This window comes from Lampetra fluviatilis, chromosome 10, assembly GCF_964198595.1.
Source record: "Lampetra fluviatilis chromosome 10, kcLamFluv1.1, whole genome shotgun sequence".
NCBI classification, from domain to species: Eukaryota; Metazoa; Chordata; class Hyperoartia; order Petromyzontiformes; family Petromyzontidae; genus Lampetra; species Lampetra fluviatilis.
In genome coordinates, this window is record NC_136284.1 from 5,686,532 (window position 1) to 5,709,417 (window position 22,886).

Here is a 22,886-nt window from a genome sequence, read left to right on the forward strand (position 1 = left end):
TCGTGATGTTAAAATAACCCCCACGACGAGGTCTTCATTCAGCAGTGGACTGTCAATCGGATTGCACATGCACCAGTTGGGAATTGTGAAATGTCTTCATATGGGTGGTGATAGACACAGTACAATGGCCAGATAATGCCTCAAATTGAATACAAAGAGGGGGGCAGACAATGCAACAACATGTGGAAAAATGCTATTTCACAATTGTATACACGACAAGAGGGACGTTTGTAAATGCATTTCGCAATTTCAGAATTATAAAAGGGAATCAAACGCCCGTTTGTAACCCCTGCGCCACGCCAAAAATGCGTGGACCAATTCACGATCGGCCGACCTGTGGCCAAAGCCGCGCCTCCTTGGCTTGGGCTTCTGGAAGCCAAAAAACCCCCACTTACAAATCCCCCACTACCGCCACCACCACAATACATAATGAGCGCGTCCCTCCACTTCCACCCACGGGACCCACGTGCGATTCTCCCGCGCAATCCGCGCGCCGCCAGCGCGAGAAGCCACGCCCCACCCGCATTCTAGCCCCGCCTACCTTACGAGCGCCAACCAATCCGGGCGCGAGTAGGCGGGGCCGCGCGATCCCGCTGACCAATGGCGCGGCGGCGCGCAAGGCTCGCGCGAGGGGCCGGCGTGAGCTCGCGCGTTTGGGCGGGGACACGTGGAGAGGGGGGGGGAGGTTGGTGGGGTTATGGATTGGGGGTTTGGTGGGCGTGAGAAGTGGGGTTGTTGGGGAGTCAGGGGGAGGGGTTGGTGAGGGGAGGGGTTGTTGGGGAGTCAGGGGGAGGGGTTGGTGAGGGGAGGGGTTGGTGAGGGGAGGGGTTGGTGAGGGGAGGGGTTGGTGAGGGGAGGGGTGGGTTGGTGCCGTTATATGGATAAGGGGTTTGGTGTGGGCGTGACAAGTGGGGTTGTTGGGGAGTCAGGGGGAGGGGTTGGTGAGGGGAGGGGTTGGTGAGGGGAAGGGTTGGTGAGGGGTAGGGGAGGGGTTGGTGAGGGGAGGGGTTGTTGGGGAGTCAGGGGGAGGGGTTGGTGAGGGGAGGGATTGGTGAGGGGAGGGGTTGGTGAGGGGAGGGGTTTGGTGAGGGGAGGGGTTGGTGAGGGGAGGGGTTTAGTGAGGGGAGGGGTTGTTGAGGGGAGGGGTTGGTGCCGTTATATGAATAGGGGGGTTTGGTGTGGGCGTGAGAAGTGTGGTTGTTTGAGGGAGTCAGGGGGGGGGGTTTGTGGCGGTGGCTGGGTTGGAAGGGTGGATAGTGGGGGAGGGGCTAGGGGGAGGGGCCAATGGGGGAGGGGCCAGGGGGGGAGCAGACAAATAAGGAGCGAGTGCGCGAAGCCCCCCCGCGACTTGCCCCACCACCACCACCGCTGCCGCGCCGACTCCCCGAGCTCCGCTCTCTGCTCTTGCAGCCGACAGTCGATCCCAGTGAGTCTCTCAACGCCAACTAAACCTACAGAACTTAATCGGTGCTTCGTTCCAGCGACTAATCAGTGCCTCGTTTCACCGGCAAGTTGTCATTGCAATAGCGCTTCACATCCATCCGGCCGTATATTGTGCATCTTAAGTTGTATAATTGTGTTCAGGGAATTGTAGGGATTTAATGAATATGAATTTCGTGCATTTGGTATTCGCGCACTATAGGGTGAAATTCATGTTGCGTAGGATTGCAACTATTGTGAGGCTTATATTCTAAGTGGTAGTGCCTTACGCCGGTAATCCTTGCTTTCAAGCCAGCTTTCCGTGAGAAATTAAGCCCTTGCTACCACCAATGCTCACGTTCTAACACTGCTACGACTGTACTAGCACATGCATAGCTCATGTGTCCATCCACTGCTAGACGAAGGCAGCCTCCCCCGCTCCGTGTCGGTCGTTAGGAGTTATTGTTGACATACTTCACCACGCTGGTCAATGGGAGAGATTTGGTGACGTTCAGCGAACTTGGGTGCACTGCGTTCAACGCTGCTTGCAAGTGCTGGGTCGTCACTGCTACTGATGATGATGCTGCCGTCATTGTGTAAAGTCTTAACCAGCTGTAGCTTGCTGCCGCTTTTTGCATGAATTACTTTTGCCAGCTTGGCTACATTCATTCACGCGTGTTATGAAGTATTTATACACCGTGTAGGGCGCGTGTGATACGTAATGTTGTCATTGTACTGCTGCGTGATGAGTTGTCGCCCACTTTAAAGGGGAGTGATTGATGTGATTGATGCCAGTGGGTGTTGTCTCGAGACAGATGGATCGATGTTCGTTGTTTGCTGCACTTTCATTGCTGTCTGCGTTGTAAATTGATAATGTTGGTGGCAAAAGCCTGGATGCTGCGCAGGGTAGGGTATATAACACTGTCATAATGTATTCCTCAGTTTTATATTTGCAGTACGTGTCTGGGCTTAGACTTGTCAAAAGATAATCACTTGCTAGTGAAGACCGACTTGAAATTGTTGTTTCAAAGGTGTGCACTGATGACATTCTACAGGAGTTGTTTTCGGTTCATTAAGCAAGAGCTGCCAGGGTATATTTTCTGTATGTGGAAATTAGCTTTATCTAGGGACAATGACTTCTTCTGGCCACATATTTGATCAGTCCACGGGCCACCTGAAGTGGTAAAGCGTTAATGTTGTGCTAATCTCATTTTAAAAGGTCATGCATAATGCACTTGTATTGGTCATGGAGAAATTGATACACCCAAAGTGATGAAAACTGGGTTTATGGACAGGATGTGTCGCTCAAAGGCCAGTTAATCGGAATCAATATTTATACTGGAGGAATCGGATGAGCTATAAAGCTCTTTTTCACAAATCGCCAGTAGATTAAGACTAACGACGGAGTGACAGCCAAAGGTTGCATCACGCCGAGATTGTGTCCACCAAGGTGATACAGCAAATAGATCTGCTCTTTGCCAGAGCCGGATGGATCGTTACATCACAGGACTGAGATGGTGACGGGTAAAGGAGGCCTTCATCCAGCACATTATAGATCAGAGCTCATGAGGATGATGGTGGTGGTGAAAGTTTTGCAACATCACAGATGTTATATTCTTTGTTCTTTCGGTAAAGTCACATAGAAGGGAAATAATAAAATAATAAAAATAAACATAAAATTAAATTCTCATTTTTTAATGTTTTCATTTATTATGTTTATTTTATTTTATTATTTCCCTTCTATGTGACTTTACCGACAGAACCAAGAATATGAATCCCTGCAGTCACGAAAGCTTTAATTCAAAATCAGAGATGTTGACAAAAGGGATGCCTGGCTGGGTCCCATAGACTATCTTGGTAGTGTTGATGACCACGAATGTTTAGGTTTATTATTGTATTTGTTAATCCCGTTTAGCCAGTTGTCCGCCTATTTTAAAAGGGACATCCGTGGTGTGTGAGCACAGTAACAACTAAATTCAAATGTAAAATACTGTATGGTATTGCAGGGCATGAGCACAGACAGGTTCCAGTGAATGGGCATTGCCTCTCACAGGGCCCTCTTCCCATTGGGTGGACATCCCATGCTCAGCTACGACAACAAAGGCCAAACCGAGAACAAAGAAGTCTTGTTGAAGATTTGCATGTTGGAATCTGGAATCGAACCCAGGTCACCCTCATGGGAAATCATTGAATTAGCTGTTGGCCCACTCCATAGACGAGCTGTAAGGGATGAATGTAATTTGAATTTGCATGTGTTGCAATGCAACTAAGTATAGGCAGACATATATCATCAGCCAAGGTATGAGGCAATAAACAGAGACAGGGAGGAATCAGTGATGTGGCAGTAGCCAGCCTTAGGCAAAGGTTATAGACACACGAGGGACGCGGGTCATAGGTTCAACACTAGAAACTTACTATGCAAACACATTATACTCTGTACACTGCTTTGAATCCGACATGCAAAGACAAACCTACCTTGCCATTGCACCATGCACATATTCTTAATCTTGTACACAACTAATCTGCATGACTGATATAATGACTTATAGGGAAATGTGATTTAATCATATGATGCTTTTAGTTTGAGTACTTTTCTAGCCTATGGCACGGTGCCATCTAGATAATGGAGCGTAGAGAACAATAACTAATGCTTTTTTTTACCGCAAGCTATTATTCAAGTTACACATGAATGGGCATCACAAAAGCATGAAGCTTTTATCCTCTTGCATACCCGAGGGATGAGAGAACAATGCTTTTCAAGGACTGCGAGGGTATTTGCAAAAGTATTAACTCTGCCATTTCACCTTAAAAATGGTTCAACCAAGGTATTTTTAAAATCATAAATGTTTTTCTTTCATGCCAAGCTTATTACATTTCTTATTCTGGGGAAGGAGAATGTGTCCGTATTAAACATTCCCGTTTGCTTTATTTTACTTATCAAAATAATCGACGTTGTCATACATTTTAAATAAAACAATCAATCAACTGTACTTCATACCACTTAAATTGTAATTTACTATCTTTGTTGGTAATTTAATAATATAATGTTCAGATTCTGTGTATCTAATGCATTTCTGCATTTGTCTTTTGTTCGTGTCTTCATTGTATAGCAGTTTGTCTGTACTTTGCCAACATCAAACAGCAGTACCAGTAAAATACAGAGCGTCATTAAAATATAGACCTGAAAAGCCTTAGTATTAAAATGACTTGGCATTTTTTTCTGGCTGGAGGTATGAATTTATGTATCTGGAAGCTTCTTCTTGAACCAAGAAGATGAATCCCTGCAGTCACGAACGCTTTAAACGGAAATTTATCTGGAAGCTGTTTCATTCATGAAGACCCCTCTATTATTGACTTTGTGTTTTTGGTTTGTGTTAACCATTGGCACCGGACGTGACATTTGCATGCATACTCCATTTTAAAAATGAGCTACAGCCCCTTCTATCGATCTTTTCTGTTAAAAACGCATGCTTTTTGGTAATTGGATTGATGTAAATGTCACACGGAGTTAATGTAATGTACTGCAATTTCCAATTTGCATTGTGAGGAATGAGTAACAGTGTTTTGTAATAATGATTTCCACTGTTCTGTTATTTAAAATCTGTGGGTTTTTTTTAACAGGATATTGTGCTGACTGCAAAGCCCACGCAAACATGTCTGCAAAAGCAGTGCTGGAGGTGACCGGCAAAGAGCTGCTGTACAAACACCTCGACAGTGTGGCCTCGGTGCAAAATAAATTTCGCTATGCAACGGTTTGCCCAGATACTAACTGGGATAAGCTTATCCAGCAGCACTCTTGGCTCCTCACACAGGTACGTTTTTATGTATTCTGTTAAACCTGTACAATTTAAATAGTACGTCCTTGAAATAACATTTTCGGATGTACTATGTCTTGCGTATATAGGAGGGGAGGAGGGGGTTTTGGGCGACCTTCAAAATAAATGAAAAATCACACTCTTGAAACCCACAAAATTGACCGGCATCCAAATCAATCCTAAATTGTTGTTTGCTTCCTCTCCACTCCGTGAAGTGCTATTACCTGCCAGGTAATTTATGTTAACACTATTCAGTAACTGTTGTAGCATTGGATAGTGCGATTTGTAATTGGCTTGTGATTTTTGGTAGTTTAATTTGGAGTTGTATTACTTTTCTTTTATATTACTTATATGTATTTTCCTTTCAATTTCTTTTTTTACCAAGGCACTCACCCCTGAATTTGAGAGTTGTAATCTCTGGCTAGTGGTGCACAGAACATTGTTATTATGTAATTGTGCAAGAATCTGGAAGGTTAAGAGTTTTTTCCAATTAAGTGTCTGATCATTTTTCTTTTTGTATTCTTACATCAGCGGCTGGTGGTGAAGCCAGATCAGCTCATCAAGCGGCGTGGGAAGCTTGGGCTCGTTGGGGTCAACCTGGACCTAAAGGGCGTGCGGGATTGGCTGAAACCACGCATGGGCAAGGAAGTGCAGGTTTGTTTCACATATGAATAGGCTCATCGTCTTTGGACTTAATTAGGTAAAAACGGCTTTATTCACAAAAATTATAGCATGCAAATAAAATAGAGATTGGTACACAGATGATTTTGATCTGAGTTACCTTTGCAAGTTATGGAAAATATTAAGATTGAAAAATGATAAATACTAGAAAAAATAAAATTGGCTATGTCAACATTTCCAGGTTAAAACTTGCCATGGGTGTGGTAAGTGGCATGCGGACGTAAATATAATACCAAACACACCCATGATGTGCTTTGTGGTCATTGACAGCATTGGAATTTTTATTTTTTGCCTTCACTGCAATGTGTATGATAATATACGACTCCAGCGAATGTTTGCTTAGTTTTGCAAATTACTCGTGTATCAGAGACCTGTAACATGTCAACAAGCCTGTGTTCAAAATAAAGTTGCCCATTTTAACATGTGCCTATTATATTATTTCTAGGTTGGCGCAGCAAAAGGAATTTTGAAGAATTTTGTCATTGAACCATTTGTACCACATAAGCAGGTACGTGGGTTGTCATTACTTTATCCTGATCATGTTTTTAGCCAGATAAGGGATACAGAAGCATATCGTCACATGGAATGCCCATTGAGCTATGGACCCACCTAACCTGGTTTCAGTTCCCAGCTAACCAGCTTAAATAAGTAGCAAGTGATATCTGAATCTGTCCAGGGCTCCTCTTCATCAACCTGCACTGATCAGCGTGGTGAAGTATAGTCAAACATCCCCCACAACCAATATGGAATGGGAGGGGGGGTTCAATTATCCAGCAGTGGCTGACAATGGGCTGTAAATACATTTTTCAATAATGCTTACTGTATGTGCCAGATTAATTTGTTTAGGTAATGATGTGAGCTTATAGAAAAAGTAAATGTACATGTTAAAGTAAATTTTCAGTGATAGACATTGTGTAAGAAAAGGTCCACTGTTACTAAACGGTTGATTCAATTTTAGGCTACCACGAGTTTAACCTTCATTTCCCCTAGTGCAATCCATTTACGAGATGAGCAATATTTCCTGACCAGACAGAAATGTAGCAATCAGGTTTTGGTGGCAGGACATCAAGCCATCTTTCAAATCGCCGTGTGCAGGGTAGGCTCTTAAATAGATTGAACGGCATTCATGTGCTGTGTGCAGAGCATGCAAATTAATTGCATGCGGGTATATTTACGCTATTTAAAATGCCATTCTTGCTCTTGCTATTTTTTCTGATCTATTGATGTTAAAAACAAATGTTTGCCCAAATATGTTTTGTTTGTCTTTCAAATTATAAATTCATTAAGAAGGATATAGTTCCTTCAGCAATCCCCGTGTAATTTATACGTGTGATATGGATGTGAAGTAAACATTTTTTACCAGTTTTATAAGTAATATTTTATATCTTGACTTAAAGCTTTCGTGACTGCAGGAATTCATACTCTGGGTCTTTTGGTAAAGTCACGTGACTTTACCGATGCATGGAATCTTTAAAGATTTCTTACATGTGCGTGTTGCTGAAATTATATAACTAGTGATAATGATGTTTCTTTTCAAGGCGTACAATAAAATTAATTCATACGTAATTATGTCATCTCAAAATATAACTCAGATTTCGATTTGGCTGTTTTTAATGGTGTAACTTCCCAATAACAGCACAACTTTATACAAATGTTTTAATTATATTGGTTCTCTTTACGAAAGTTATTGGATCCCCCATTACAGATATACAGATGGACAGACCTAATTAATTTACCGAATGTTAAAAAAACAAGGAGTCATATTGTAATATGTGTCTAATATGTGCCCGCTGCAGGAGGAAGAGTTCTATGTTTGTGTGTACGCAACTCGGGAGGGTGACGTGGTGCTGTTTCACCACGAGGGCGGGGTAGATGTTGGTGACGTGGATGCCAAGGCTCTGCGTTTGCTTGTGGGGGTGGAGGGTGGCCTCACTGCTGACAGTGTCAAGGTGCAACTCTTGCAGAATGTACCCGCAAAGCGCAAAGAGTGAGTATGTGTTGCTGTTGCTCAGTGCTTAAAAATGCATTCAGTTACACACTTCTGTCTTCAATTTTTGTCATTATACCTATATCCAAGCCTATGACCAAATCGCCTGGAATTCCCCCCCCCCCACTTCATCTTGTAAAAGTGTTTACAATCATGTTTGAGGGCTACATGTTCGGAAGCAGAGAGAACTGCAACACAATATATCCTTGTACTGTACTTCTATGCTCCTGCCTTCACCAACCTGCGCTGACCATGATGGTGAAGTGTGGTCATATAGCCCCTACGACCCACATGACATGGGGAAGCTATTCTTCAACAGTGGAATGACAAATGGGGTGTACATGTGCATCTATATTGTTCATCCTCTGTATAATGTTAAATTACATCTGGTGATGTCACCTAAAAACACTGATGAGAACATTTTTATTTAAAGCTTTCATGACTGCAGGGATTCATATTCTTGGTTCTTTTGGTAAAGTCACGTAGAAGGGAAATAATAAAATAATAAAAATCTAAAACAAGAAAAAATTTAAACATTTTTTTTATTTTATTACTTCCCTTCTACGTGGCTTTACCGAAAGAACCAAAAATACTGATGAGAAAGGCAAGGGAACCACCTCCACTATTCTGCCATAGTTATGGCTCAAGAACCCTCGTGTAAATATTGGTGTTTCCATGAGAATTAGGTTAAATTGAATGAATGTGATAGAAGGAGTTTGAGCCATGGACCTGCCCTTGGGAAGATTACTTAGAGGAGAATCATCTACTGTATTCTCAGGATTATATGATGCACCCAAAACTTCCATCTAAGACCAATACAGTTAAATTTCGATTTAAAGCTTTCGTGACTGCAGGGATTCATCTTCTTGGTTCTTTCGGTAAAGTCACGTAGAAGGGAAGTAATAAAATAATAAAAATAAAACATAATAAAATAATTCTCACGACAATACAGTTATACAAATTTGGGCACATTAAAACACCTACCAGATTATAAAATGCACTAAAAATTTGCTTTAAAAAATGGCGGCGGCGGGGGGGGGGGTGCAAAAATCTGTAGAATGCAATATATTTAATTGATAAATCTCATCTTGATCCATGTAAATGATGTTTTCATGAATTTAATTGTGTTTGTTTTTTTGTTAGGCTTTTGGCTAAATTTATAGCTGGACTTTTTAAGGTTTATGAAGATCTTTTCTTCACCTACCTGGAAATCAATCCTTTAGGTAATGTATTTTCATTGGCAAGTTGTGCTCTCTCTAATACATTCTTCAAAAGATTTAAAGTACAACTGTTTCCAAATGTTAAGTAAGTTTTAAAGTTACATTCATTATTTTTGCGTTTACATTTGAATGTCATATTGTTCATCTACATGTTCTCCATTGTGTGTTAAATAAAATATTTCATCAATGTAGCCTTTGTTGATTTTTGCCATTAAAACTAGATTCACGCTTATCTTGCAAAACAATTGCATAGTGATACTTATTATTCCGTGATACCATCACGCAGTTGTGACGGACAATGGAGTGTATGTGCTGGACATGGCTGCAAAGATTGATGCTACCGCTGACTACCTCTGCAAGACCAAGTGGGGAGACATTGACTTCCCTCCTCCCTTTGGCCGAGAAGCCTACCCAGAGGTGCAGTATACGTTGCTTTTATCTACACAAAGACCTTGTACCTTGCTCCCGAGATTTGATTGATTGTATACATCGTTATTAAAGCCACTATGACAAAACACATTACATAATAGGTAATGCTGCTGGCGAGGTCACTCCTTGTTCCGTGCGTATCATGGGGTTATCTGACCATACTTCACCATGCTCGGTGAGTTTGAGATGAAAGCGCGAGAATTGTAATTTCACAGAACAATGGAATTTGCTGCACTGCCCTCCAAACGTGCATTGTGTCCCCCATCCAAGCATTGTACAGGCTCAAGCCTGCTTAGTTTTCAGGTTCTGGTGAGGGATTCTATATATATATAAATCGAACTGTCATGAAATTAATTAGGATATTAATGGCATTTTTGCTCTAATTCCCTCATGCAAATAATTTGCCTTTTTGTATTGGGATAATGATACCATATAACAATTATAAAAACGGAGTACAATGCATATGTTTATATGTACGTTTAGAAACATGGTCTGACAACTGCAGGTATTTTGTTGTAATTTGTAAACTCATTACAGACATAATAACATGCTGCAGCCTTCCATTCAGCAAACATGTAATGTAATCTTGCTTATATGTGAAAAATTGCTTTCCTGCGGTCATAGTCGGATTTGGCATTTTAACCTCAGGATGTGCAGGGAATTGGGCGACACAAGATGCTTTAGAACACGTGTTCTATAACTGAATATAATGCAGTTGTTGATTTAAAATAAAATATATTGGTTATAATCTTCTGTCGTTATTTTTTATGCAGAATTTTTCTGTGAAGACATTAGGCTTGCATTATGTTGGATAATCTACAGAACAGCATACATATCTTTCAGGATAAAATTATATTGCTTTGTATCCATTGCAGTTTGTTTTGGTGTAAAAGGTATATCTTCATTACAATTCTGCAGGAAGCCTATATTGCCGAGCTGGATGCCAAGAGTGGAGCGAGCCTCAAGTTAACCATTCTGAACCCCAAGGGGCGTATTTGGACCATGGTTGCTGGCGGCGGGGCCTCGGTTGTTTACAGGTAGCCACGACACATCCACGGAGATCCCATAATTGTACATGTACGGCTCCTTTGTTAGTCCATCGCTGAATGAGGGCCACTCCACACAGTGAGGGTTATAGCAGGTAATTTGACCGTACTTCACGGTCGTCAGTTTGGGTGTTTCAATGTAGGTGTGCAATAAAAAATATAACGGTGAAAAATAGAAATATAATTACAGCACCACATTTTATTTGGCACTAATGTGCATAACAGTCAGTTTATTGCACTTTATTTTAAGTGCTCACGTTTTAAAATATGAACATAATTTCGACAACATATGCTTCGATTATTCCTTAATATTGGTTTAAAAAAACCCTCACTAAACTGATGATGCTGACTATAGTTTTTTCATTCGTGCCAGCGACACCATCTGTGACCTGGGAGGGGTGCAGGAGCTGGCAAACTATGGCGAGTACTCGGGAGCACCCAGCGAGCAGCAAACCTACGACTACGCCAAGACCATCCTCTCCCTCATGACCCGCGAGAGGCATGACGATGGTAGCTTTGCCCTTGGGTTCGCGCTTGTTGACATGCACCACTGTTTAATATCTGTACTGTAATTGTAAGCATCATGACGTCTTCGCTTTTGTAATTTTTGAGAAGTTGTGAACTGAAATTTTTAATAAAAATGCCGTGAATTTATTTGACATGTTAAAGCATAGCTTGTCAAGTATTTTGATTCTAATTTCCTTGCTCAATCAAGAAACGTATGAACTATAATTTGTTTACACCCTCAGTCGTATTGTTTGTTGCTGGCTGCTTGGTGATTTTGGCCTTGGGGCCTGTGTTCAGCAGCTGTGATTTTATAAAAATGTATATTGTTTTTTTTCTTGCAGGAAAAGTTTTGATTATAGGAGGAGGAATTGCAAACTTCACAAACGTTGCTGCAACATTCAAGGTATTGTAATTTTCTTTAAAATGTATTTTAAAAAAAATGTATTTGGGAAGAAATGTCAACCAGTTCTGTGATGCCCAGTTTCAGCTGAATAACAATTGTAAAATTGAACCGTAAATCATATTCAGAGCTGTCACAATAAACATATGGGTATGGAGTGAAGGACAATCTCTACGGTTAATATTGCAGTATTTTTGACATGCCTTGAAGTAAACAGTGCCGGGCAGTAGGAGGTGCCGACGAGATTTAACCTCGGCACTTCACTTGTCAATGCTCATCCTGAAGAAGTTGATATAGCCTTTTACAGCTGTCAAATGGGCACGATGCTTATGAATCTACAAATATAACAACTGGAAAGTGATCAAACCTTTTAAATCGTCTAGTCACTTGTCAATGACTGGAGGCACATTTAATCATGTTTTATAGCAAATTTATTGTAAACATGCATATATTGGCTGCCTTAAAAATTGGCATGAAATGACATCGGAAAGTGAAACCTTAAAGAATCGTTGGCACAGATTACGGGTTAAATCTCTGTCCAGTTTGTTGCCCTGTATGCCAGGTTCATGAATTATGTATGGTTTAAAACACTTCTTTATTCAACGGTAGCTGCTAAAGGTTAGCTGTACATGTCATTATTCCCATTTTTTACGTGTTCAAATAGTGTGCTGCTTGGGCTGCATTTTGTGTAATGTATTGTCATTTTCCAATTACATTACACGGAAATAAAAATAATGTCACAAATACTAAAGATTCATTGTACGTATCTTATATGTAATTGTGCATGACTTGTACAAAGAAGCATGTTAATGTAGTTGCCTAGGTCATTTAATCTGAAATTAATGCTGATTAGCACGAACGTGCTTTTTAAGACTGTGAAATGTTCTTAACATTTGTACCTGGCGTTTGAATTCGTGCATCTGCATAGGGCATTGTGCGAGCGATTACGGACTTCCAGACACGTTTGAAGGAGCACAGCGTCAGTGTGTTTGTACGCCGTGGAGGCCCCAACTACCAAGAGGGCCTGCGTGTCATGCGAGAAGTTGGTTCGTGATCTCAAACTAATACTTTTTCCACAATACATTGTGATTTAATAAATGAAAATTGGGTTAATTCGGGTATCTTGTATTGGTATGTATCTAATATATGTAATATATTGTCAAGGGTGTCATGTATCGTGCATGCCACTGTATGTAATATATAGCTCCATAAGCATTTTAAGCGTTTGGGAAGTTGGGCTATAATGCAGCAATGCTATAATTGTGAATGGTTTTGTAAGCTTGAGTGGTTTCTGGTGCTGTGCACTTCACCCCAACCGTGAATCAAAACTGTTACAGGATATGTATTTTAACCGATGGATTTGTTGGATGGAATCTTAAATAATAGGCACGTGTTGTTGATGTTACAGGGCGTACAACAGGGATCCCCATCCACGTGTTTGGCACAGAGACGCACATGACTGCCATTGTAGGCATGGCTCTGGGACTCAAACCCATCCCAGACATGCTGCCGGCTGATGCACACACTGCCAACTTCCTCCTCAACACAAGCACAAGTACCAGCGTAAGCAGTACCCCGGTGGTTCTGTTTGGCGCTATAAATGTACTGTAAAATAAATGGTTTTAAATTTATCGAGAAAAAATATGTAAGAAAGTTGAGTACAGTCAACTCTCAATTATTTGGGATAATGGGGGTAGAGGGGTGACCTGGATAACGCAAAAATATCTATGAAGAAAAACTTGTAAATTAGGCAATATCATATTTATTCTTTCCCTTATTCGGAGGGAAGTGAAAACATAACTTGCATAATATTTTTGAAACAACTTGAAAAGTAATCGGTTTTCTTGCCGACATGTTTGCACTGAGTGACTGACCTTTAGCAAGTGAGGAGCAGCTAAAAACCAGAGGGAATAGAGATTTTCTTTTTGCACTCACAGTTAATCCATAATGTGGATAATTAAGAGTTAACAAGTAGTATACCGCCTGGCCTGTACATTAAATTCATATATGTTAGATTTCAGAGCTGTGACAGCTTGTGTTGCGTAATGCATCACAGCCTTCTGGCTTGACAGTTCTTTGCCATTTGCAGTACACACCAGACACAAGTCGAAAGAGCTCCGCGTCAGAGGGCAACCAGAGCGTGGAGAGCGGTCACAAAGGCAAGGCCGGTGACCACCCTGGGTCAGCTGCACCACGTGAGGACGCAAAGACAGATGCACTTAAACAACACTCAAGACCCACATGTGTCACTTAAATGCATGTTGGAATTGTTAGATTGCATATTGATCGAATGTATTTGCATTATCATCTCTTGATTATTCGTATTGTATGTTTTGAACAAAAAAACACAAGTGAAAGAACAATCGTGGTTGATAGCAGTGAGATTAACAGAAACGGATTGTGAATTATTTTCTTGTTTTTTTTTCTATTTTTGTGCCTTGTCTGATATGCAGCCGGCAAGCTGACCACACTCTTTGGAAATCAAACCAAGTCAATTGTGTGGGGAATGCAAACACGTGCGGTGCAAGGCATGCTGGACTTCGACTATGTGTGCTCACGCAAAGAACATTCTGTCGCTGCCATTGTGTACCCTTTTACGTACGTAAAATGCCCTCCTTGCACAGTTTGTATATTGATGGCATTCTCTAGGAGCTATATCAAATATATAACTTAAAACATTTATTTTGAACGCAATATAGTATGACATTTAAAATATCTAGGTGGTAATGGCTATGCATGCCTGTAATCCAGCACTGTAGAGGTGAGGGTTGGTTGATCAGACAAATGTTGCTAAACAACCTTCCAATGGGTGTTGAGATACCATACCCCTGCTTGGCAGGAGAGGTACAGCAAAAATATGGTCTCCACCTGTTCCACCTGTATGGGATAGAGGGTTTCTGCCTTGAATGCGTGGGTTTTCTCCCAAGTGCTCTGTTTTTCTCCCACATGGAAACACTCATGAATTGGCTGATAAACTCTTAATATATAGAGTACCGCAGAGCCTGGGCAATTGTTGGCTCCGGCTCATCGCGTGGCTGCCTACCTACTTGTCTGTGGTTCCTCGCGGCCCTTGAGTCGTTCTCTTTCTACGAGAGTGAGTGAATACTGTGTGGTATAGTTTAAGTAGAAATGTATTCTTTTGAAGGTAATGTCTTTTTTAAATGAGTTTTTTGCTGGTTCCAACAGTGGTGACCACAAACAGAAGTTCTACTGGGGCCACAAGGAAATTCTGATCCCAGTCTACAAGAATATGGCAGAAGCCATGAGGCGACACTCGGATGTGGATGTGCTCATAAACTTTGCATCGCTTCGCTCTGCCTATGATAGTACCGTGGAGACCATGAACTTCCCACAGGTACTTGAGTGTGCACGTGTGTTGAGTAGTATTTCCTAAAAGTTTCACAATCTTTTAAAAGGTCTATATTTCCAGAATTATATATATAGTACCATTTAGAAGCTGATGGCTACAAAAACTGTTGTCGATTAATAAAATACCTTATTCTTTCCCACAGATCCACACAATTGCCATCATAGCTGAAGGCATACCAGAGGCTCTCACCCGGAGACTGATTAAGATGGCAGATGCCAAGGGGGTGACCATCATCGGGCCTGCCACTGTACGAGCAGCACCACACAATCGCAAAACCACATGCAGCTCTTTTGTTATACGCTTTAGGTTATCACTCTTCATGCGCCGTGGCTTTCATTTTGACAGGTGGGAGGCATCAAGCCTGGCTGCTTCAAGATCGGCAACACCGGTGGAATGCTCGACAATATTCTAGCCTCCAAGCTGTACCGCCCGGGCAGCGTGGCATACGTGTCGCGGTCCGGCGGCATGTCCAACGAGCTCAACAACGTGGTGTCGCGCACCACAGACGGCGTCTACGAGGGCGTCGCCATCGGCGGAGACCGGTGAGCACTGGCAGCGCTGTCGCAACACGTGTTGTCGCGCGCGACGAATGCAATCAAGGCTAGTCGTGGCTGGACGCACTGGAATATGATTGAACACATTCGCTGTCAAAGGGAAAATGCTGCGGCAAACGTTCATCTGCATATTTATTTCTGTCATTCGTCTCGACTGCCCTAACAGACTTTTTATGCCCATCCTAAAGTACTCGCTCATGTTAATGATTTCAAGTCTCATTAAAAGTTAAAGCTGTGAATGTCATTGCTATATATCAAATTTGAGGTTGAATATTGTATGCCTTTGATTTACTTACAAAGCAAATATCTGTTATGATTCTTCATACAACCTGAAGGGCTTCTCTTCAGGTTTTGTTTGCCCAGTAAATTTTACCTTTCTCTTTTAGTACGCATTGTTTTTGTGCATGCCGAGTCATTTGTGCTCACTTTTTCAAATATATGTTTTAATAACTGAATGATGTTAAGGTGCCAAAATATGCTTTCATCATATTGTGACTAACAGGTACCCTGGGTCAACCTTTTTGGATCATGTGTTGCGCTATCAAGATACCCCAGAAGTCAAGATGATGGTTGTTCTTGGGGAGGTATGGAAATTTTACATTATCCTATTAAGCAAATTATTTTGCACTGTTTTTACGTTCAATATTAGGTTTTAAGTTTATTAATAATTAATTATAAGTTACAGCCCCTTGCCAATCTACTGTTGAATGATGGCCTCCCCACACACTGTCAGTCATGGAGATTGACCATACTTCACCATACCAGTCAGTGATGTTGGCCACATTTAGGAATTCAACTCTGATAGCCAATTAGAGCGCTGTACACTAAACACTCTACCACCGCTCTAGAGGAAGTAATGTTAATTCAGAAAGTCATAAAATGATAACCACCCACAGGGTATGCATTTTAGCTACGCAGTCATGAATGTTTCCCTTGTTTTCTCTTTTCTCCAGGTGGGAGGCACGGAGGAGTACAAAATCTGTCAAGCTATCAAGGAGGGCCGGGTGACAAAACCCATCGTAGCCTGGTGCATTGGCACATGTGCCACAATGTTTTCCTCTGAGGCAAGGCCACAGCTTTCATACCTGTCTGGTTTCTTATTTCTCAAAGATAAACACGTCCAGAATATGCATGGCCATACATATATGTTTTCTGTCAGTAATGACTTGTATACTTTTGAGTGTAATTTTATTTTCTGCGTTGCTCTAAAATCTCGTTGTTTGTTCATGGTGCACACGTGCAGGTCCAGTTTGGCCACGCGGGCGCCTGTGCGAATCAGGACTCGGAGACGGCCGTTGCCAAGAACAAGGCTCTCGCTGAAGCTGGAGCGTTCTTACCCCGCAACTTTGACGAGCTAGGGGAGAAAATTGGGTGAGAAATGTGGTTATTTTGTAACTTGGAAAACGGAAGTTTGATTCAGACATTGGCTGGAGCCATTCAGCTGTTTGCGGTCTGAGACAATGAGACTGGACTTTAGAGTTTCAAGTTAAAACTTTCTGAAGATAACAATGATGGCGGTAGTTATAAACCGGGCTCCTGTATTACGATTAAAAATCCTACTTAGATAAGAGACAGTTGAGATGGTAGAGTACTGTGTACTTAGGATATCCATAATATAGGGGGCTGTGAGAAGCAGGCTAAGGGGCACATTGCTTTAGCAGGCCTGGTATTTGATAGGTTATAACACGACTTGCGAAGAGAAGAGAGATACGTCTGAATGTGAAATAAAGGGTATTTGATATGGGTGTGCTGTCTAAATTACTGTGTATCACAGAGGTGGACCCTCCTTAAGCAGTTCAAAAATAAGTTGCTGGAAATTGAGCGCAGGTGTCCGAGACATGCTAGGAATTGTGCCAAGGCAAAATAAGCAATGCAGACGTCTGGAAGAGAACATAGCACGTAGGTTTTGTAGATGTTATTTGGGGAAAATTTACTGGGTTGGGTGTGGTGTATGTTCAGGATGGTGGGAAAGGGCTCTATGGAGATACAGGGCATATTTTGGAGGTCGTGTGTCTACTGTGCAACAGCTGCAGGTTTTGGCAGAGGGTAGAAAGCATTGGCAAGGCATGGTGCTATCAACAGCTTGGGCTATGAGGACATATTGATACGAGGGTTAATTCAGCAGGGGGCTTTCACGAGCAAAATGTACTTTCAGAAATGACAAAACACGGTAATCATTGTGTATTCTAGCAGCTCCTCTCATGCCAACGGCATCTTGTTTTGTTTTGGGTTCATAAGCACACTTACCTGGACCTGCAGCTGCAGACAAGTGATTTGAGAGCACATCGTAGTGTTGGCTGAAGGCAAGGCTGGCTAACCTGTTTACAGTTGAACACACACAAGTGGCACTTTATCCAACATCACAGCTGCAATAGAATCAATCAATGTGTATATCTAAAAACACCACCATTTTATTAATACTGAATTTTTGTTGAATGCAAATTATCATTTCTATATACTATTGAAGAATCGCCATCGTAATTCAGTGTTACGAGTGGAATAAACATGTTTATAGTTGTAAACACTTGAACCACACCATAGGCACTGAATTTTAGCAGATTTTAACGTGATGATCATTGCTCTTTCAGTGCTGTGTATAACGACTTGGTGTCTCGAGGCGTGATTGTGCCGGTGCCAGAGGTGCCCCCTCCCACTGTCCCCATGGACTTCTCCTGGGCCCGGGTCAGTTGCATGTGAAACCATTACAATACCTTACAGGAATGCAGTGGATCACGAAATAGTGTTGGTCTTGTCATTCTTGTACAACTTAGTTTTGAGTTCGGACCGAAAACAAGCAAAATAATTTAATGGAACCACGCTCACGTTCCTACCAGCACACGTGCTCACATGTGTGTACTTTATGCAGGAGCTGGGTCTCATCCGTAAGCCAGCGTCCTTCATGACGAGTATCAGTGACGAGCGTGGACCGGAGCTTCTTTACGCTGGCATGGCCATCACCGAGGTGTTCAAAGAAGATATGGGTCTGGGCGGCGTCCTGGGTCTGCTGTGGTTCCAGCGAAGGTGACGCACCTTAATAACCTTTGTCAAAGATTCGTTTATGTAAAAGTTCACAGTTTTACGTGTACTAATTGTACAGGACAAAACCTTTGTTGCACAAAAGTTTAACATGACATTGTCCTTGACGTAAGCGGTAGTGTTTTTTCTGCGTTTTCTTTCATCATCGTACAGGCTGCCAAAGTACGCCAGCAAATTCATTGAGATGTGCCTGATGGTGACGGCTGACCACGGACCTGCTGTTTCTGGAGCCCACAACACCATAGTGTGTGCACGCGCTGGGAAGGACCTGGTGTCCAGCCTCACGTCAGGCCTACTCACCATCGTAAGCAAGGCGCAGATTCTTTTGAGATTCACTTTGTGGTGCCATGTGTTCAACGCCAACTTGTACGATTTTTTATTTGATTTACATTTGCGACATGTATTAGTGTTGTGTTTTTCTCATGTTTTCTTCGTATCTCCAACCAATGTATCCTGGATGCACCGATATCGGATCTTAGAAACCAAACAGGGTTCATCCTTGTTGGAATGTGAATGCAGGATCCTCCTGAAAAAGTCGTAAGGTTTGATGAGGCTCTCATAGATAGTGGACGTGATGAAATGTTCTTTAAAATGTATAACGCAGCGTTATGGTGCGGTGCACACATCCTGTGTCTGACAGGGTGACCGGTTTGGAGGGGCACTTGACGCAGCAGCTAAGCAGTTCAGCCACGCATTTGACAGTGGCCTCATCCCCATGGAGTTTGTCAATAAAATGAAGAAGGAAGGACAACTCATCATGGGCATTGGCCACCGTGTGAAATCTGTAAGCGCTTTGTCAACATCTAACTAAGTACTAACCATGCGGTATGACAAGCTACAGTTCATTTCTGGTTCTACAATATTACATTTGCTGTATAGTATTTCAGTTATTTGTCTAATGCATAAAATCACTTTTTTTCATACTTTGATGACTATTTTTTTCAGATCAATAACCCAGACACACGAGTTCAAATCCTGAAGGAGTTTGCCCAGCAGCACTTCCCGGCTACGCCGCTGTTGGACTATGCCCTGCAGGTGGAAAAGATAACGACATCCAAGGTGAGTCTCCGCCACTTCTGCTACCAAGGCTCCTTTTTCACTTCTCCACTGCTGTGCACCAATTGCGAGTAGCAGCAGCAGTGGTGGCATTTGTGTCAGGTGTTCATTTGAAAGTAACTCTGAAATGTAGAAACTCTAAGTTACAGTAATAATGCATTATTTTAATAATCTTTAAATCGAAATTTACATTAATGTGTTTTACTACATGCCGTAAGTTGTATATTTGTATTAACGACATGATCCATAAGTGTCTTCACCCTGCAGAAACCAAACCTGATCCTAAATGTGGATGGTCTCATCGGTGTAGTCTTTGTCGACCTGTTGAGGAACTGTGACAGCTTCACAAGGTAAATCTGCAAACATAGGGCTCTGTACTAAACCATAAATGTAAAATATTGTGCATAGAAGTGCAATTCATAGAAATGTCATTCTTAGTCATCTGGTTGGATGATGTAGAAAGCTTCTGCTTAATTTATCCTCCCATCTCTTCTCTTCCTCCACCACTCTCCACTCTCATTCTTCCTTAACATCTCATTCTACGTTTTTCTTAGACAGCCCCTTTAGTAATTTCCCTTGCATTCTGTTTTACGCACCTGTTTTGGCAGCCAATTGTTTTTCCATTTGTTTTCATATCATTCATAGTGTGGTACTTTATATACCAGCGGTGGTTGAAAGTTAATTTTGTTTTAAATGTTTTTATCTTGATTTGACATGTTGTGGTTCATGAGTATCTCTCTCGTTGTAGGGAGGAGGCTGATGAATACGTGGAAATCGGTGCTCTCAATGGAATCTTTGTGTTGGGCAGAAGCATGGGATTCATTGGTAATGTCTTCAAAGAGTTATTACAATTAAAAATATATATATATATTTAGTTCGTTCAATAGTGTTGCCTAGCTTTGTGTAAAATTTCTAATGAGATATACATTCTAGATAACTTGACAAAAATGGCAGCATATTTAAAAACTACTTTATTGAAAATATTTTGTTTTTGTTGTGACTTAGGTCACTTTCTGGATCAAAAGAGGATGAAGCAAGGACTGTACCGCCACCCCTGGGACGACATCTCCTACGTGCTGCCTGAACACATGACCATGTGAAAGTCCTGGTGCTTAACAAGCGCTGCAGCAGTCTAAAGTGTATTGTCAAGCATTTACTGTGACGTCTGACATAAATATGTTTGTGCCAAAGTTTCGTGCAACATTGTGCGCTTACCAATTATTACTCTTCCACTCGCAAATCTGAATATTAAACGCATCAAATAACCATTCGTGTGAGTACAGTTTTGCGCAAGGACCTATTGTGAGGTTTTAGTAACAATTAAAATCTTCGCTAACATTCTGACATTGAACAAGTGCTACGATACAGTGTACCTTGTGAGTTTCAGTGTTTATAATATTCGAATTTCGACCCACTGCTGTGCATTCCAAAATGTCTTCCTGTTCCCTTAAGTTTACACATTTGTCTGCTATTTTTTAATTTATAGTTTTATCTTCAACCTGTTAGTGTGCTGTAATATCACCATGGTGATCAAGGAATACATGTTAGTGCTTAAATTATGTAACATGTATAGATCGTGTAATGTGAAGATGTCCACATTGTGAAATGGAGAATATTATTTGGAGTATAATGCTGTGCACTGCAGGGAAAAAACAGTAGTTTGGTGAACTCAGTTTACATGATTCCCTTGTATTGCATGGCACCAACTACTACTATGTTCATTAACTGTCATATTTACAGATCCCTTTGCCATTTGTGTAATCATGTTGTAGTTTGTATTGTGTATAGTATGCAGTACACTACATAAATGTGATCATATGCTTCTGTAAAACACTGATACTACACATATCCAAACAAGGCTGCTTTTAATATTGTGATTTTAAAAGTTTAACACTAATTTACATAGTTGTTTATGTGTAACAACTGACTGCCATATCGAAGTTAAACTGAAATATGTACCGGCATAGCAACCATGACATGAATTGTCCATGTCTTGTTTCTTGTCCGTGCGTGTGAACTAGAAAATGCCTGTGCTTAAAGCTTGATTGGGGCAAACTAATGTGCCAATACACATTAAATACTGTACTGTCACAGAAATAACATTTGTGTTTTCTTTGTGTTTGTGTCCAACTTGTGTCAAAGTAAATCTAAATGTTTACATTTGTTTGAAGAGGAGAGAGTTAACAGGACACGTTTCATACAAACAATTTGAGTGGGCCATTCTGTTCTCTGAAAACATTTTGTGATGAGACCTTTTTAAAGGTTATAGATGGGGCAATTTTTGCCGCGTCTGTCCGGATCAGCGACCCCCAAATAGCATTCTGCACTTTGCACGTCAAATCCAATATACCTCGAGCTATGGTCGTGGCTGTGAGTCATGTGCCATTTTTGCCATACCAGCGACCCAGAAAATATTCAATGAGAAATGTAGCCTGGTTATCGGCGTATTCGCACTCGGCTAAAGGCTGCCAATTGCACCTATTTACCTTGTGTAGGTATGATTTTGTAATATAAAATGGTTCCACTAATCTGTGTTGAGAGAAGTCTCCCTTAAGTACAGGACCTCGTTTCTGCTTGATCTATAATCGTCATCAGTCTCAAAAACGTGGGGGTCGTAGAGGTCATGTGGGTGCCAGTGACGCTTTGGCAATCAACTCTCCACCTTGGGTGTTTTTTTTCTGCGATCTGCACAATATCGGCCGCTGATCTCCCTATCCAAGGCGCTATGTTTGTCATCCATCTGCTCGTTGGCTGACCGGTCTCGCATCCCTTCAACTAGGTCCCGCAGGATGGTGTTAGAACGTTTTTCTGATCTTTGAGTGACATTGCCAAACCATTGCGGTTGTATTATTTTTGCGACTGCAAAGTAGTCGGTCATGTACCCCGATAGTTTGAGTCCCCTCCATGGATTGAATCGTTTGTATGATGGGCAGAGTACAGAATTCGAAGCCGTCTTATAAAGCGCCACATCCTAATCACTTGGAAACGCCTCTTGGTGCCACTTAATTTCAAGATTTACAGATAAAGAAAGCTACAATCTTATTCGATTCGAAGCTTTCGTGACTGCAGGAATTACTCTTTGGTTCTTTCGGTAAAGTCACGTAGATAGAAATTAAATAATAGAATACGACGTTTCGATTGCAACACAAGCAACCATCATCAGGTACAAATGAATGAGAAAACAAACATCGTAACCTTGGAAAATAATGCAATACAACAGAGTCGGCCAACAAAACAGTCAACACCCCACCTGGTTGATTACATTCTTCCAAAGATTGCTAAATTTGAGAGAGAGACAAAACATAAACACGGAGAAACGCAGACAGACACAAGCAGAGAGAGACGCACACAGAGAGACACACACAT

General features: G+C 41.6%; 1 protein-coding gene across 3 annotated transcripts; it reads left to right on the plus strand.

The window, feature by feature from the left end:
* Positions 1-1,317: 1,317 nt before the first annotated feature.
* On the plus strand, positions 1,318-21,582 carry LOC144934475 (ATP-citrate synthase-like). 3 transcript variants are annotated; one of them, XM_078860274.1, is made up of 28 exons: positions 1,318-1,426; positions 5,041-5,231; positions 5,766-5,888; positions 6,361-6,423; positions 7,712-7,902; positions 9,046-9,125; positions 9,409-9,539; positions 10,470-10,588; positions 10,971-11,107; positions 11,446-11,507; positions 12,433-12,550; positions 12,913-13,067; positions 13,594-13,699; positions 13,958-14,102; positions 14,691-14,859; positions 15,017-15,121; positions 15,220-15,416; positions 15,931-16,012; positions 16,382-16,492; positions 16,672-16,799; positions 18,017-18,110; positions 18,295-18,449; positions 18,618-18,768; positions 19,105-19,248; positions 19,410-19,523; positions 19,788-19,870; positions 20,269-20,345; positions 20,526-21,582. In XM_078860274.1, the coding sequence occupies exons 2-28, from the start codon at positions 5,073-5,075 to the stop codon at positions 20,618-20,620; spliced, it is 3,294 nt and encodes a 1,097-aa protein (XP_078716400.1). In that variant the 5' UTR covers positions 1,318-1,426; positions 5,041-5,072; the 3' UTR covers positions 20,621-21,582. The 3 variants fall into 3 exon arrangements, with proteins under 3 accessions (XP_078716400.1, XP_078716402.1, XP_078716401.1); XM_078860276.1 differs by having other exon boundaries at positions 7,778-7,902; XM_078860275.1 differs by having other exon boundaries at positions 1,418-1,507.
* Positions 21,583-22,886: the final 1,304 nt, after the last annotated feature.